Below are 18,698 nucleotides of genomic sequence, written 5' to 3'. Positions count from 1 at the left end.
ATTCACTTTACCGACAATGTTTATAAAATCATGAGGGGTACTGATAGGGTTAATGATAGGTGTATATATGGGGTTTCAAGACGACGGCATATTTTTAAAGTGAGAGGAGAGAGACTTAAAGACATGGAGGCAAAATTTTTACACAGATGATGGTTCACATCATTAGTCTGGCGCTGCAGGGAAAGTAGCCCCAGCCTATTCAGCCTGTCAATATAGCTCAAATCCTCCAACCCTGGCAACATCCTTGTAAATATTTTCTGAACCGTTGCAAGTTTCACAACATCATTCCAATGGCAGGAAGACCAGAATTGAACAAAGTATTCCAAAAGTGGCCTAACCAATATCCTGTAGTATCACTTGGAGACAGCAAGAACTGCTGGTGTTGGAGTCAGACTCAATATAGTGTGGAACCTGAGGAACACAGCAGGTCAGGCAGCATCAGAGGAGCAGGGTACCTAGTTATTTTAATTCATCTGTTGAGGCATATTATGACACACATTTGATGTAATTGGGATTTGAACTTTGGTCTAGAGGTAACGATGTTATGCTTGTCCACAAGACCCCATTGACAAAGTGCCCTCTATTTTCTCATCAACCTGTATCATGATGTTCTTGCCATCCTCTGGAGGTGTGGGATTTGAGGCTGGGCCTCCTGATTCAAAGGTAGGGACCCTGCAATACAACAGTCCTAACAGATTGTTCTCGCTGTTTTAATCATCATGTTTGGATGTGTTCTGACACGCTGCTGGAACAAGTGGGATTTGAACCCAGGCCTTCTGGCTCAGAGCCCCAAACACACACTGTTCTAGATATTTTCTGCTCGACACAACTCTGGAGCAGGTGGGACTTAAACTGGCTCTCTCAGTCCAGGGGTAAGTCCTTGCGCCAGAAGAACCCTAACAAATTGTTTTAAATGATTTATCAAAATCTTTTTAACAGGTGGTACCCATTACCTTTGTCATAGAACAGTGAGCTATGTGTCCAGCATTGAAAGCAGATTGCTCGCAGTGTTTATCTGCTTTCCAGTGGAGAGGTATCTGTATTTCCATAGAATTACTTAAATTGATAAATGTAGGAACATGTGAATAGGCTAAAAGCTTTTGTAACAGCTTCTCGACTCTGGCATAAAGTAATCACTTAAAGTTTTGGAAAAGTTCTGTAGGTAGAAGGAACCTAACCATCAAAATAGATAACCATCTGCTAGCAGCAAAATGGCACAACGAACTCTCCTTAATATCGGTACACTCAGACAATGAAGGCCATCAGTTTAACTGGGACAGGGTAGTAGCCCAAGCCAAACATAAACACGCATGGGAATTCCTAGAGGCATGGTTCTCCACTCGTAATGCAATCAACCAACATATAGAATTGGACATCATATACAAACCCATATAGATCAAAACTGGAAATGACAGTCCTCACCATAATGGACCAAGCGGAGTAGAATAACACTGCTTCATCAGAGGCTCCACTGGTGATATCACCTAGCATAGTAATGAAACGTCTGAATGAGCACAAGCAGCTTGGCGAGCAAATCAACAACCTCATAAAATAATCATTACACAAACGTTGAAAGGGTCTTACATGAAAATATCTTAACCTAACAAAACAATTTGGATCACAGAAGGATTTGTATCCTGGGTTAGTGTTTTTACTGGATAATAAAAGTGCAGTGAGTTGCTAAATTATGTATTGTAGAACTCTAGTCTAGGCTTTTGCTGCCTCAGGGCCTGTTTTACCTCGCCAGTCTCTTCATATCAGCTGTGCGCACCTTCTCACTACTTTCTCTGCTGAGATTCACCCAACTGAGTTGTAAGATACTTTTTCCCCCATTTAGAATTCCCAAGGTTGAGTTACTGAGTGACCTTAACTGCTCTCAGTCCGCTCCCTCTGTTTTGCTGATGACAGTATTTGGTCCTTATTCTCTCTACACGAGCCCCCGGATCCAGTCTTTCAGTCACTGTATTCCTAAAGCTATATATGTATTTGCTTTTGTATGTAGCTTTTGTGATTTTCTGTTTAATTTTCTTGCAGTGACTATATTACTACTTTTCTAGAATTACAATTTTCACCCACTAAGGAAAAGGTTATCTTTTTATCATCAGACAGAGTTAAAATGGAAAAGCATGAGCTTTCTTGCAGAATCAGGAGTTGACTTAGTTTCTCCTAGTGGAAGGAGTTGGCCTTAGAGCAAACAGGTTATTTCATTCCAACTGTTTTAATGTGAAAGTCACAAACCAGTGATTTATTTACAACTTTGCCAGGGTTATTTGAAGTTGAGAAAGCTTAAACGCAGGATTCATTAAAGAAAAGGCTATCAGTTTCTGAAGACTGGGAATTGAAAGAAATAGTTAAGCCAAAACTCTAGGCTTGCTTGAGAAGTGAATTCTCTCTGGTGTTTGAATACTGTCCAATGATTGTGTTAAGAAGAATGGGATTGTACTCTTGTATGTTTTAAAATTTTCAAATTTTATTTAATGTAAATAGCCTGGCTTATTTTGTTTTTTAATCTATTTTAGCATTAAACTTTGTTTTATTGTTAAAACCAAATCAGGTGAATTGTGTTCTTATATTTCAGTGAAACAACCACCTCATTAAACAAAGTCAAAACAAAATATGATTTATCAAGCCAGCTTTCAATCTGGAATCTGAATTGTCCAGTAGCAACACCACCTGTTTTGGATCTTCTGTGTGACACTTCATATATGTTCTTTTGCAGAAGGGGAATCTAACAATGCAAGTGGTTGCTTGTGTATTTGGCTTACATTACACTTTTAAGTGGGGGCGGGGGGGCAATATTCTTATGAATAGAAGTGGAAAAACCTGAATCATGTTGCTAACCAAATCCTTCAAAATCCTTTCTCAGTTTCTGAAGCAAATGTATGTACTCGTTTTGGGGCTGGATGTTCTTGGGAACCCAGTTGGCCTGATCAGAGGATTATCTGAAGGTGTAGAAGCATTCTTCTATGAACCCTTTCAGGTAAGTAGGTGAAAAGAGCATGGAAGATGGTGAAAAATGACTTTCAAAGCTGAGCCCAGCTTTTATTCTCTAACAATAGTGACTGTGAATCTTTAGGGTGCTGTTCAGGGACCAGAGGAATTTGCAGAGGGCTTTGTGATAGGAGTGAGGAGTCTGCTTGGACATACTGTTGGTAAGTGACAACTCTCTCTGATGTTTCACTGTTAGTACGTGTTGGAGCTGATGAGAAGAAAACTCATGTTTATCAGTTTCTTAATCTGCAAGATCATTTATCTGTTGAATCTAACTTCAGTTCCAGCACTGTCTGCTGAGTTACTTGTGTGACTAATGCATGTCCTGTTGTCCAAACACAGGTGGTGCAGCTGGTGTGGTGTCTCGAATCACAGGCACTGTTGGGAAAGGCCTAGCTGCAATCACCATGGATAAAGAATACCAGCAGAAACGAAGGGAGGAAATGAACCGCCAGCCCAAGGACTTCGGAGACAGCTTAGCTAAAGGAGGGAAAGGCTTTTTACGAGTAAGGAAGAATTATATATTAGAAAGTAACAGCTGAGGAGAGATTTATGCAATGTTGTTATTTTCTGCAAAACTGGAATCAATGGGTATTTGAGTGCAAACTCACTGCTGGCTGGAGTCATGCTTGCAACATCAAACGATGTCTGTGGTTTTTGGAAGCCAATCATTTCAGCTGCAGGACATCTCTGTAGAAGTTCCTCAGGGTAGTGTCCTAGGCCCAACCATCTTCAGCTACTTCTTCAATGACTTTCCATCCATTATAACATCAGAAGTGGGGATATTTATTAATGATTGCACAATATTCAGCACCATTTGAGAGTCCATGTTCAAAAACAACACAGTCTGGACAATATCCAGACTTGGAGTGACAAGTGGCAATTAACTTTCTTACCACACAAATGCCAGGCATTGACCATCTCCAATAAGAGACAAACTAACCACTGCCCCTTGACATTCATGTTACCACCAGTGAATCCTCAACCAGCAACATCTTTTGGAGTAACCATTGTCTAGAAACTCAATTGGACTTGCCACAAAAGCAAAGTGGGCAGCACGGTGGCTCAGTGGTTAGCACTGCAGCCTCACAGCTCCAGAGACCTGGGTTCGATTCCAGCCTCGGGTAACTGTCTGTGCGGAGTTTGCACATTCTCCCCGTGTCTGCGTGGGTTTCCTCCCACAGTCCAAAGATTTTGCAGGCTAGGTGGATTGGCCATGCTAAATTGCCTGTAGTGTTCAGGGGTATGTAGGTTATAGGGGGATGGGTCTGGGTGGGATGCTCCAACAGGCGGTGTGGACTTGTTGGGCCGAAGGGCCTGTTTCCACACTGTAGGGAATCTAATCTAGAACAGGTCAGAGGCTCGGAATATTGCGCCAAGTAACTCCCCTCGTGACACATCACAGCCTGTCTACCATCTATAAGGCGCAAGTCAGGAGTGTGATGAAATACTCCCTTCTTAGATGGGTGCAGCTCCAACAACACTCAAGTAACTTGACATCATCGACGGCAAAGTAGCCCATGGCACCACATCCACAAGCTAAAACTCCTTCCAATTGGCTAACCATGGGAAATGTAGGGATAGGGTGGGGGTATGGGTGTCTTCAGAGGGTTGGTGAGTACTCAATGGACTGGACGGACTGCTTGCACCCTGGAGGAATTCTGAGATTCTCAAGGGCAACTGGAGATGGGCAATGAATACTGACCAGCCAGCAATTTCCCATATTCCATGAGTGACTAAAAAAACTTGACATTGTATAGAAGTAAATAATTTCTCACTTCCTCACATTTATGTTTCAAGCCACCTGTGTGCTCACTTACTTAACCTATCTCTATCACTTTAGGACCTCTACATATCCTCCTACTAGTTTCAGTTTTTTGTTGTGAAAATGCTTACTCTTGATCTCCTTCTTACTAATTAATATAGATCATGAGTAGCTGAAGCCTCTGCATTGATCCTTGTGGCACTCTACCTTGAAATTGACCTGTTTATCAGCATTCTCTGCATGCTATCTGTTAAGCAGTGCTCCAGCCATGCTCATATGTGATCTCCACCTCTCAGCTCTTGTATTTCAACCCTGTGTGCCACCTTACTGAATACCTTTTGAGAAACTGAAATATGCTGTTATCAAATCATACATCGACATCAAGGCTTCGCTCCAGCCTTCTCCCTTCATCTCAATATTTGTGACCATGACTCAGCTGCTGGCTTGAATTTCACATCAAGTAAAATTTCTCCTCTTCCTGTTTCTCCTTTTTGTAGAACCTCAGTAATGCAGCCTTTAACCAATCTTTTTACCAAAAACCATTAATTGTTCTTTTCTAAGCCTGCGGTTTGTTAACTTGTGTAATGTGCCTGAGTGCATGGAAGATGGAAGCAAAATGTTGTTCATTTTGTTACATTTTCATTCTTTAGTGGACCAGCGGGGTTGGTTAGTTCAGTTAACTGAGCAGCTGGTTTGTGATGCAAACATTCTGAGTTCAATTGCTGTACTAGCTGAGGTTACCATGTAGGTCTGCCCTTCTCCGCCTCTCCCCTCACCTGAGGCACGTTGACCCTCAGGTTAAACCACCACCTGTCATCTCTGTCTTATCAGAGAGCACCCCTGTGGTCCTCTGGGACTATGACAACTTTACCTGTACTCGCTTTGCTAATTCTTAAGATTTAAATGTAAAACTTTTTTTCTCCCTGTCTTTTTTTTTATATTCTTTCCTTTATTGTCTTTATGAGGAGGTGCTGGTGTACTGATAATTTCACTGAACCAGCAATCCATAACCCAGACCACTGCCTTGGGGAGATGGGTTCGAATTGCACCATGACAGAAAGTGAAATTTGAATCTAATAAAACAAAAATGTAACCGCCATCGATGGTGGTAAAAACCCATCTGATTCGCTAATCTCCTTTCGGGAGGGAAATCTGCTGCCCTTACCTGGCTTGACCTATATACAATTTCATGCCCACGGCTAATTTGTTGACTCTTAACTGTCCTCTGGGCAATAACTGTTGTCCTGGCCAGTGACATCTACTTCCCGTGAATGAGTTAAAAGTAACTCTAATTTCTTTATCCCGGTTCATTTGTATAATTCTCTGCTCTTTTTTATATTCTGTCTAATTATCTGACTTGGTATTCATCTTTGCATTATTGCACACTTTCTCATTAAACTTGATACTTTCCTTGACTTATTTCATTAATCGTGGACGGTTGGTCCTCCGCTTAGTGTTTCTTTGTAGTCGGGGTGTACGTATTCTGAGTGTCATGAAGTATTACCTTCGATGTCTGCTGCTGCTTCTCTATTGACCTAACCCCTAGCTTAAGTTTTTGTGCTCTTGTGCTCCTAAGATGCTGCTTGGCCTGATGTGTTCATCCAGTTCCACACTTTCTTAGACTAGTTTAAGTATCCCGGTTCAATTCAACTAGCTCAGCTGTCATGCTTCGATAGTTATTTGAGTCAAAATACTTGTCTTACATCCTGTCTTCTCCCTTTTAAACTGCATGTAAAATTCAATTATAATGTGGCTATCCTGTCACCTACACAGTATAAAGCTGAATATAACGATTCTGCTTGCATTCAGACATGCTGTGTTTACTCTACTACAGTATAATTGTTTAATTTTCAACAATTGGGGCATATTTTGGCACTTCAGAGTTGCAGTTTTTATTTTGGGCTTTGATTCTTCAAATGAAAAGGACATCCGCATGCTGCTGGAGAGATTAGCAGTATCTTGCTGCTACTTATAAACTCATCAGAAATGTTTGTGCAAATCTGCTCCTTCGTAAAGAATTACAAAATGATTGAAAGTGGTGGATACTACTGTAACCAAGTGTCTAGAAATTTAAAAAAGCAGAATACCGTGTTGTACCGACTTGCTTGTGCTCTGACATCACAAGTCTTTGAAATATGCCATCACTTTATTTTCACAATGTTTGGTTGCCTTGCTCATGAAATGGTAGGATGTTTATTGATGACACTGTCTCCTACTTCCACCTCCTGGACATGAAGTAAACTACAGGACATCTAACCAAGTGCTCCAGCAAGAACATCTGAGGCTGTACTGTGAAAGCAGCTTTACTACCAAATACCATTGGACAGAAATTGAAAAATTTGGCCATTTTGTAACTAGATTTATCCCAGTTAAATGTATATATTTATTCTCGTAATGCTATATTGCTGCGGTACTGAAACACAGTCCAGTCGCTTCAGTGTCATTGCGTAAGATATAGCCTGCATAAACAATATTTTTGAATGGGTTTTTAACAGTGCTGTTTTACCCTTTATAGTGTTGCTTGCTCCCTGTGTAGTTCATGTCTGACTTTCACGTTCACAACATCAAAATAATCTCAATACCCCGTTATCTAATTATTCTAATCTTGAATGAAACACAGTTTCTGCCTCACTCTGATCCTTTCAGGATCGGTAACTTCACAACCCTTAAAATTATGAGATGTCATAACTTTCAATGCTATTTGCCACTGGCTGTAAACTGAGATGTGTAGATGGATCAGCACAGACTGGATAGGCCAAAGGGCCTCCTTGTTGTATGACTCTGAATGATTGACATTTTATCAACATGCCTATCCTGACCCAACTTTTCATAAATTTGAATATTTATATTATATTCCATCAAATGGATTGTCAAAATAAATTTAAAAATTTCAACCTGCCAAGATGCTGTGATTTGGAGGAGCTTACAGCAAAACGGATGTGAATATGATCTGATTCCACAGCACAAGAATGCAATTAGTTATATTGTTAATATAGGTAGTGTGTCTTCCTAAGGCCTTTTGGATCTAAATTTACAATAAATGTAGTTTCAAAGCACAAAATTAATGTATTTGAAACTGTAATTTCCAAATGGATCTTTGTTTTGCTTCTAAGTTCCATGTGTTTGGTTATGCCAAACTCTAGTCACCTTTTGGAACAACAGTTTCTGCTCTGTTGTATGATGAGTGCACTAATTTTGCTCTGATGCTTCACCCAAGTTATGTTCTCCTGCTTCCAATATCTTGCTGCTGTTGGTTTGTATAAACAATCAGTGTGAGTGAAAACGTCCTCTTAATGGACTCCCTGACCAGGGATTTTCACCTCTCTGCAATAGAAGCAGCCTGCAGGATTGTGACTTAGAAGTGCACCCAATCTGAGCTCATGAAGAAGGTTGCCCATGCTGTAGAAATCTTAAAATCAAAATTATTTGCAATTTCACTTGTGAAACTTTGTTTTGTTTTCAGTGTACTTGCCCAGTAAAACTTCCTTCACTGTACGGATATAATGGTCCTGTTGTTCCGTTGCAGTCTAATGATTTCAATTGAGAAATATATTCCATAATGAAAAACATTAACAAGTTTTTATTCTGTATCTTTGCAGGGTGTGGTTGGAGGATTTACAGGAATAGTCACAAAGCCAGTTGAAGGTACATTGCATTTATATACCATTCTACAAAGTTTGTGCGTTGTCTTGAAACAGTATTGTAGTAAATAGACAATTGAATGACTATCATATGAACATTTCTTACATATAATGTTTTCAGCTTCTTTGATGCTTTCACCTATCTAGGGCATACCTTGGAAGTGCTGCAGTGAAACATTCCTTTCCAGTTTTAGCTTTATGGCTGTTTGACTTACTGGCTGAAGAAATAAATAGCATTTCAGTATTTCAAATAGTGCAAAATTACTGTTGTAAAACTTAAATATCATTGATTTACAAATCCTTTTAATGAAGATCACCAAAAAGTGAAAGCCCTATAAGGTGACAGTCAAATTCTGTTCTAATTGGAAAATTATTTGCATTTTGAGCATTACTTTCTGCACCTCTCTTCCTTTATAGTTCAGGCTGCTAGTTACTGATTGAATGTGTGAAACTCTCTGTTTTGTGGTGTTATGAAATTTTATCAATCTTTTAGGGAATTTTATAGTGAACAAGAACACAAAAGCTTGTCAGTTGAGCATCCCTAGTCTGGAGGGTAGGCCAGGGACTGGTGTTTAAATGTCTGTTTCAAAATGTTGACTGAAACGTGTGCAAAAATTGCCTAAATACTCAGTGATTCTATTGCCAAATTTTCTTTTTTGTTTGGAAAGAATCTGGACTGTAATTGTCATTTGTCACCATCCTGGATGCAGACATCATCACATTATGTGATTCTGCCCAGTTCTTTTTAATTCTTTTGTTTGGAGCTGTGCTGTGTGTCCATGTAAGAAAATGTGAAAGGAAGTGAGTAATGTCTAATTCCTGTAAGCAGCTGGTGTCGGTATCTGTTCTGAATATATTCTGCTCCATTGAATTACCATTTCCAAGCCATGAAGTGCAATTTCCTATAACAGGTGCCAAAAAAGAAGGTGCAGCTGGTTTCTTCAAAGGAGTGGGCAAAGGTCTGGTTGGTGTCGTCGCACGGCCAACGGGTGGGATCATTGACATGGCGAGCAGCACATTGCAAGGAATTAAAAAGTAAGATATACTGAGCCAACTGAATTTATCTGAATCTTCTCCTAATTGTAGATTTCCTAGAATGTTGAAGCAGGTCATTTTCCCCATTGAATCCAGACCAACCCTCCAAGGAGAATTCCACCCAGACCCCACACCCACACCCCCCACTACTTTATCCCTGTACTTCCCATGACCAGCCCAGCTAAACTGCACATCTTTGGACTGTGGGAGGAAACCCACGGGGAGAATGTGCAAACTCTGCACAGACTGTCATCTGATGGTAGAACTGATCCCAGGTCTCTGGTGCTTTGAGGCTGCAGTGCTAACCACTGAATCACCATGCTGCCCAAATGTCTGTTTCCTATTGCCAAGCCTCAGATTGGTAAATAGTGCCCTTTTACAGCTGAATGACTAATAGAATGTTGAAGCTGGCATAACTGTGATTCACAAAATATTTTACTAACACTTGTTAAATTCAGACACTATTGTCTGCAGTGCACTAACTACATTCACAAGAGGAACAACATTAATTGAAATGATGGCTATCTTAAATTCTGATGAAGAAGCCACTCAAAATATGCATACCACATTTCAGATTTCATTTGTTTTCAACAGGTTTTTGTTTTGCCTCCTTGAAGGAACTCTGTCCGTGCTGTTAGGGAGGGAGTTCTAGGAATTTGACCCAGCAATGACAATGGAACAATGATCTGTTTCTAAGTCAGGAGGCAGAGTCAGTTGATGGGGAAGCATACAAGTGATGGTTCCTGTGTACATGCTGTCCTTGTCGTTCTAGTTCTTACGGATTATGGGCTAGGGAAGTGCTGATTTGAAATAAAAACATGGTGAATTACTGTCATACGTCTTTCACTTGCTACACGCACTTGCTGCAGATTTCTGGCAGTATAATGAGCCAATTCCTGTTTGGGGTTGCAGATGATATGCCGGTTGAGTGGGATTCAGTGGATTGCACTATTAATGAATTAAATTGAAGGATTTAAAAGCTCAATACCTCTCTCCCCCCCCCCCCCCACCCCCGCCAGCCCCTTATTTAAGTCATTTATTACGATATCTGACTCCATTAGGGTTGCAGAATCAACTGAAGATGTAAATAAACTCCGCCCACCTCGGTGTATTCATGAGGATGGGATCATTAGGCCTTACGATCGCACAGAATCCGAGGGATGCCATTTATTTGAGGTAAGATCTGTTGCATTTGTTTAGAAACTGAAAATATGGGCCAGAAAGGGCTCTAAATCCTGTGTAATTTTGAAGTTTTAAAGCTACAAGTCTTTGGTTTCGCTTTGGATCGCTTCAACCAGTTCCAAAGTCAGGCAATATTGCCACTCGCTGAGCTGTTTGTAATCCCCTCTGGCTGGGCCGTGTGCCTCATAGTCAAGGGTGCACTTAATTGCTGATTAATCTACAGTACGACAAGTTCCTGTGGGAACCTGTTCTTTTTACAGTTCTTGTGTTTTTTCAAAGTGTTTTGACATTATTTAAATATAATTGGTTTCCCTGGCTCACAAGCTGCCTCAAGTCAGAGAAATATATAAGTTAAATAAGTTAGCTTTCATCTAAATTTATATAGTTATGTAGTAATTTTTAAAATGCTGATGGGATTTGTTAGGGTAGAAATTGAGGAACTATTTTCACTGGCAGGGGTTGGGTGAAGAATATCTGGAATTCTCTTCCCTCGAAAGAATCTATGGAGTCTGGGGGAGAATTGAAATTTACTAGTTTTTGTTGTGTTGTATGCTGTAAGAATGGATAAATGGAGTTGAAATACATTTCACCTGTGGTGTGATTGAATGATGATGCAGCCTTGAAGGGCCAAGTGGCTTGCTTCTGTGTTCCACCAATATATTCTGTTTTGCTTTTGATTCCTAGTGAGTATTGAGTTGGCATTTTCAGTATTGGGTCTAATTTAGTACAAGGCCATTTCTCCTCTTCTAAGTACCACCCACATTTATCTGTTTTAGGCATAACCTGCCATGGTTTTGTTGCTCTGGCTCGCTCAGAAATTGTTCATCCCCTTGTGTAATGTCTTGGCTGCTTTACCAGCACAATTCCCAATTCTCTTGTTTGGTATTTAGCTGCAAATTTGGCCAATTTGTGTTTCAAAATCAAATGATCTATGCCTTTTGAAACAGGAATGGCTTTGAGTCATTTTGCTCCTGAAAAGTTGTAGCTCTATGCCACTTCCCTAACTGGAACCCACTGCATTCCTTTGGCTACCTCCTTGTCTGTACACCTTCACATTTTACTGAAGGTGCCTAGAATCCTGTGCTTGTACCATGGCTGTTCATGCAGAGCTTTGTCGAGAGCTATACCTGATTAGCCACACTTAAGAATGCAACTTGTGCTGCCATATGCTCAACAAAAGTCACACAATCTGCCCTTTATGAAACCATGTGAAATGTCACTTTCTAGTTTATTTCCATACAGTACTTCTCTTGATTAATTTTAACAATCTCGTCCATTATTTCCACAATTACTCGTGAAATGCTGAAAAGTTTGTTTCATGCCGGTTTACTTAGTTGTCAGCACTGCATCAATATCTTTGAAACTCAGTAAGACCTCCCTGGTAATTCAGATAATTAAAGGTCTGTGAAGACTCTGGCCCGTATTTGCACTGTGTCACCAGGTATTGAGCCTTTTTAATGCCCATCTAAGTTGTCATTGCAAGTGGCATCCAAATCATTGAGCTTTGGAATCACCAATGTAAATCATCATCTCTCGTGGATACTTTCAAAAAATGTTCTTGATTTGAATTAATAAAATAGCATTCTAATAAAAGTAGAATTGGAAAGATTTGGTGGGACCCATTCCATTCTTCAATACTCTTGTTTAGCTTTTCATCACTGAGTCTTGACTTCTATCATAGGAGTCTTTCCTATATCATAGAACCAAGTATAAACTCTATTATATTTGCATCTTCTCACCATTATTTCAACCTCCAAATACCTGATTGGTTTGAGAAATGTTGCAGATACATATTCTTTGCATGTAGTATGTACTGTGCTGTTGATTCCATGCCCTCCAAAAAATTGGTCTTCCTTTTCCCAGATGTTGTCAATCTTTTTTGATTTTCCTGTCATCTTTTTATTGCAGGTTTTCACTTTTTCTTTTCTCGCAATGCAAAACTATGAAATGAGAAAGCATTTGCACTTCTACCTTTCTATGTAGCTTAATTCTTACTTTTTTCTCTTTTTTTTAAAAACATGCAGCAAGATAAGGAATGAGATTTTAAAATTGTTTACTTGTACTAATTTTACACGTAAGCTTTTTCTTCGCCTGTCAATTTACTGTCTCAGCATCAAATGTAAATCTATTCATTTTGTAACAAATTTATTATCTCTCTCATACAAGTTCTGGTAAATAGCGGGTATGTATATTATGATAGATGGGTGTATTTTAAATGGGTTTGTATATCGCTTAAACTTGTATCTAACAAATTACTCTGTTGTCTCACCAATGAGCTTAGTGCATCTATGAACATGAAGAAATCATACTACGAAACACATATAGTCTTGTTTATGTATATTTCTACCTGATTTGTTTCTATATTCTGATTGTTCCTACTATAGCAGCAGAAAATATAAGTGGATACTTTGACTTCAAATAAAAATAAATTGTATTATAAAGTCTGACTTTGTGCTTTCTGGATGCATTTTTATAATATGCTGTGTGGTGTGTTGAACGTGTTTAATTGTGAAGTATTAGTTTTAATTGATAATTAAATCTATATAATTAGTGATAAGTAAAATGATGCCAAATTATCAATTGATATGTAAAATTTATACAGTAACTCCTAAGTCACCTGTTCATGTTTTCTAAATTTCGTGCCAGCTCCTAAAGGATTATTACTTGCACATTTCAAATCAATGAAATGATATATCGAGCAGGCAGAATAGAAGTATCTGTATTTTTAGGACCATACATTCCTGCTGTAGCCAGAAAGAGTTCTAACTTTGCCATTAAAATCTGCCTTTTCACTTACTTTTTGACCTCGCAGTTAAACTTTATTTATTTTCAAAATCTACGAATTAAGAACACGAGCAAATAACCTTAAAATACCTTCTTGTTAGAATACGAGGTAATCGGATTACAATATCTTTATTTTGCGCATTGCAAATCTCGAGCTCAAAATTCCTGTTACATGTGAATGTGAAGATAAAGACTAGCAGTATTGATCAACAGGGAAACACCAAAGTTGCTGCTCTTTCTGAACATTTGCTTGAGTCTTGACTTATTTTTGCCTCTCCCTTTCCCCCCCGTCTAGCTGCCTGCCTGTCTGTCTCGCTGCCTGCCTGCCCCTCGCGCTCCCCCTCCGTGTGTGTGTGTGTGTCTGTCTCTCGCTCTCTCACTTCTTCCTCCCACCCCCTAGAAAGAGCTTCACAGAATTAATTGCTGCTGAATTTATCAATGCTGAGCAGGGAGCATCAACATATTTACTTCGCATGTGCAACTCATTTTGGCTGGTTGTGTTCTTGGTATTTATCTAATAAAACAGTTTACATCCACACGTGCATGATTTGATTTTTCTCATTCTTACCATTAAACACAAACATCAGCGAAACATGATGTAACAGTGATCTGGAGTTAATTTTTCCATGAGTTATGAATCGTACTGAATCAGTGAAAACCCTAGTGCTCATCCTACCAGATTCTAGTGGCATGTGTTGGACCAACCACACACGCAGTTGCTACTAAATCATGTATTAAAAACAGTTTTTAAAATTTAGATATATACGTAATATATAAAAACATGTGTAGCTTATATCATGTGTAGAGTGATGGACTTGAATTTTGGTAAAATCAGTGCATCCAATACATATGAAGAACAACATGCCGCCATGTTCCCGAAGGTTGCTTCCATTTTACTGAAAGCTAGTACCTTGTGTACATTTGCTGTTGATCTGTGGATGGGAAGGATAGGGATTTTAAACTTGAAAAAATAAAATAAGTAACACTACATATCACTCAGCTAGGCTGTGCTGTAGCGACACGTGCTTTTGTGAAAAATAGTATACCATTCAGTGGCTGCAACTTCTATGTTTACTTTTATGTTAAGTCTGCTTTGCATCTCAGTTAATGCAGTTTCTTTGTATTACTCGTATCTTTGTCACACTGTTCACAACCTCAATGATCCTTAGCTTAGGCTTGAGCCCGTTCACCACAAAGACTGCCCATTTCCACTTTCTGTAACATCATCTGTTTTATCCTGTGCGCCAATCCATTTGTTTCTGAAACTGCAATCATCCCTTTCTCACCGCCAGAACTGAATATTCTAATACTCTGCTGACTGGCCACCTCGTTCCCAATATTTGAGCACTAGTCTAGAACTCTCACCAGTTGCAGACTAAGTCTCAGTCACCCATTGCCTGTGTCTTAACTTAGCTGTTTAGATCCCCAATCTTCCAATATTTCTGTTTCAAAATTATCTTGTGGCATCACCACCAACCCCCCTCAACCCCATCCCCATCTTGGTGTGACCTCCTGGAGCCCTCCAACTCTCCAACTCGTTCTGGCTTGAATTTCATCACTATTGACAGTTTGCTTTCAACTGCGTGGGCTCAAAAGACTGGTATTTTCTCCACAATTCACTAGTCCTATTGCCTTCCGTAATAAACCTACATTTTGACCAAGTTTTTCAGCTACCTGTTCTAATAATCTCCTTATGTGGGTTAGATTTTGCCTTGTTATTCCTGTGAACTCATTCAACTATTTTCGCTGCTTTAAATATAGATTTCTTTTGTACATCCTCCCTTCCTGAAGATGCAAACTGGTGGGGGTACGTCTTTTGCTGTCTAGACTCTAAGCTCTAGACCTGCCTGTTTTGATTCCTCTGGCACTCCACCTAACTCTCCTCCTCTAAGACCCTCCTTAAAGCTCACATTTTTTGTATGTTCTTTTCTGTCTCAGTATTTACTTTGGTCTGATTCCTCTGTGGTGTAACTTGGAGTGTTGAGAAATTCTACATATTAGTTATTGTCTCTGCGTTGCTTTCCAACAATCTGTATTTAATTTGTGTATTTCTGTCTTTAATGTCTTGATTGTTCTGTCCTGGTTCTTTTGAATTTCTGTCCTGTGTTTTCCCCAGTTTTGTCAATCCACGAAAAGGGAGTGTTACCGGCCATGCGTAATGATGAAGGAAGAGGCTGAGTATCTCAATTAATTTTGCGTGCTATTCAGTGCTCGAGTTGCTTGTGTGAAAGATGCCGTTGCAATACTAGTTGAGAGCTAGTGCCTTTTAGTTGCCTATGAGGAAACCTATTGATGAGAGAAAATGCTGCCATTCTCCTTAGAAAAGAATTCGGCTTTGATTAGATTCTACTGACATACCCCTTGATTCCTACGATGTTGCTTTGCAAATGCTGCACGTGCAACAGATTTAGCAAGTTGAATCGTCAGTCAAAAGATAGAAATCAAGTTTCTCATCCTTTTGTGAAGTTAGTCTGAGGACAGCTGCTTCTCAGAGAAAGGGAGTTTTAATTTAAATCTGCATTCTCATTGAGCTTCTGCACAACTGGAAAACAAAGGATTGATGCTTAGAGGATCTTACAAGTACTCTTAGCATTACACGCACTTAAATTCTGCTACATCTATATCTATTGTCTACACTCTAAGATTGTCTGCTTTAACTTGATGTTGCTCTATTGATCAAAAGAAATAGAAGAATGATGTTGACACGAGGGTGTTAAACTCAAATCGGTTAAATGATTTGAATAGCCTTTGCAGTTTTCAAACTGCATCTTTCTCATGATGTGTCTTCAAATATAATTTGAGCAGGAGGACTACAAAAAAGAGAATACACTTGACAACTTGGTTTTTTTTAAGAATTGACTTTGCCTGAAGTCAACATTGAATGGTTAGCAGATACTCCTGTACATATCCTAATGTATATACTCAGTTTAAAGCTGAAACTTAGAATTGTTAAAATAACTGCTCAGAGTGATTCATTCTAGAGATCTGAGCTTTCCTTCTGTGTACAGAGAAGCTTCAGAATATAATGAGACAAAAAAAAGTGTAACTTAAATAACAAGGTGTGGAGCTGGATGAACACAGCAGGCCAGGCAGCATCACAGGAGCAGGAAAGCTGACGTTTCAGGTCAAGACCCTTTTTCTGAAGAAGGGTCTCAACCCAAAACGTCAGCTTTTCTGCTCCTGTGATGCTGCTTGGCCTGCTGTGTTCACCCAGCTCCACACCTTGTTATTGCAGATTCTCCAGTATTGGCAGTTTTTACTATCTGTGTAACTTAAACCTAGATTTTGGCACTGAAGTTTTTGTTTTGCTAATTTTTGCTTAAATTTAGACAATGATTCTTGTTTTCTGTTTTGAGATAGTACAGATTTGAAAAACTGCAGAGAAATATTTGAAAATATAGTATATACAAATGGTTTCTGCAGTTTGTTCTTGTCAAATGTATTTTTAAGTGGTTGGCTGTTATTGTACAACATGGAATATATTCTCTTAGTCAGTCATTCATTCCTCTCCTCCCCTCCCCTCCCCTCCCTAATAAACACCATGCATATCCTCCTGCAAAATTGTTTATTTATAAATGAATCCATAGGATGAGAATGTCATTGGTTGGGCAAGTATTTTCTGTTCATCCCTAGTTGCCCTTGAGATGGTGTTTATCTGCCGCCTTGAACAGCTGCATCCATGTGGTGTAGACCCACTCTCAGTGGGGAGGGCGTTTGGGGATTTTGATCTGTTGACAGCGAAGAAACAGCGATTGTAATTCTGAGTTAGGATGGTATGTGGCTTGGAGGGGAATCTACGTAGTAGAAATCATAGGTTTGAAAGATGCTATCTAAGGAGCTTTGGTAAGTTGTTGCAAACTCATGTGACTGTGTGAAGCAGGGAGTGCCTGCTAAATATATTAGAATGGTCACTAATCAAGCAGGCTGCTTGGTCCTGGATCGTGCCAGGCATCTTGATTGTGTTCGAGCTGCATTCATCCAAGCAAATGGAGATTATTCTATCATACTCCTGACTTGTGCCTTGTAGATGATGGGCAAACTTTGAGGAGCCAGGGAGTGTTTGCCACAGAATTCCCAGCCTCTGATCTGGTCTCCTAACCTCAATAATTATATGGTCGATTAAGTTAAGAATAGTGGGATTTAAAATCCGAGTAAGAGAGTTGGATTGTGCCTTTATAGGAGGTGGTCATTGCTCGACACTTGTGTGGTTTGTTAAATGTTATTTCCACTTGGCAGTCTAAGCCTTTGGACATGGACTGCTCTGATATCCAAGGATGACAAATAATGCTGTACATTGTGCAGTCATCAGCAAACACCACCACTGCTGTTTGCATAATGTTGGGGAGGTCATTGACAAAGGAGCTGAAGATAGTTTGACCTAAAACACTGACTCAAGGAACTCTTGCAGAAGTGTTCTGAGGCTAAGATGATTAATCTTCAATGATCACACTATCTCTCTTTGTCCTGTAATAATTCAATAAATGTAGTTTTCTCCCAGTTCCCATTGGCACTACTTTGTCTAGAGTTCCTTAATGCCACATTCACTCAAAAGTTCTCTCAATGACAAGGCTAGGCATTTTTGCTTTCCCTCTTCCCCGCGCGCCCCCCCCCCCCCCAAAAAAAAACCGACTTGTGTTCAGCTGTTTTGCCCATTTGGGTCGAGCTCAGCTTTAATGAGGCCAGGTGCCGAGGGGGTCTGGCAGAAACAATACTGAGCATCAGTGAGAGGATATTGTTAGCATTGTTATTAACACCTTTTATCACTGAGAGTGGGCAGTGGGAAGTCATGGAGATCAAGAAAGTGTCACTGTAATGAAGCTTTGATTTGATACCCTGCATCAGTGCTTAATCTTAACAATTGGCATTTCAAGGCACCATAGAACATAGAACAATACAGCGCAGAACAGGCCCTTTAGCCTCTGTGTTGCAGCGATCTGTGAAGTAACCTAAGCCCATTCCCTACACTGTCCCATCATCCATATGCTTATCCAAGGACTGTTTAAATGCCCCTAATGTGGCTGAGTTAACTACAGTGGCAGGCAGGGCATTCCACACCCTTACCACTGTAAGTAAAAACCTGGTTATACAGGTTTGGCTGTGAACAATCAGACCGACCTGAAATGTCAGCCTTCCTGCTCCTCTGCTGCTTGGCCTGCTGTGTTCGTCCAGCTCTACACCTTGTTAGCTCAGACTAACCATCCTGCCAGGAATTTGGCGCTGGCACATCATGGGCTTGACTGGGCACCTCGTGCATAACTGATTATATGGTGCTGGAGAAACTATTGGCTGAAATTTAATTT

At 39.8% G+C, this 18,698-nt stretch overlaps 1 protein-coding gene across 5 annotated transcripts in view; it reads left to right on the top strand.

Moving 5' to 3' along the window:
- The window catches only part of vps13c (vacuolar protein sorting 13 homolog C), a 275,727-nt gene that overhangs the window by 248,158 nt on the left and 8,871 nt on the right, over positions 1-18,698 (top strand). For 3 of the 5 annotated variants that reach the window (XM_048520896.1, XM_048520895.1, XM_048520894.1), the window contains 6 exons: positions 2,867-2,980; positions 3,077-3,152; positions 3,334-3,497; positions 8,356-8,401; positions 9,309-9,432; positions 10,494-10,608. In XM_048520896.1, the coding sequence (XP_048376853.1) occupies positions 2,867-2,980; positions 3,077-3,152; positions 3,334-3,497; positions 8,356-8,401; positions 9,309-9,432; positions 10,494-10,608 (639 nt within the window). Of the gene's footprint in view, positions 1-2,866; positions 2,981-3,059; positions 3,153-3,333; positions 3,498-8,355; positions 8,402-9,308; positions 9,433-10,493; positions 10,609-12,638; positions 13,014-18,698 lie in introns of those variants that run through there. The other 2 variants (XM_048520897.2, XM_048520899.2) reach the window with 2 other exon arrangements.

This window comes from Stegostoma tigrinum, chromosome 36 (assembly GCF_030684315.1).
Source record: "Stegostoma tigrinum isolate sSteTig4 chromosome 36, sSteTig4.hap1, whole genome shotgun sequence".
Taxonomy (NCBI): Eukaryota; Metazoa; Chordata; class Chondrichthyes; order Orectolobiformes; family Stegostomatidae; genus Stegostoma; species Stegostoma tigrinum.
The sequence above is the reverse complement of the archived record's forward strand: the minus strand, read 5'-3'. Positions and strand labels throughout refer to the sequence as shown.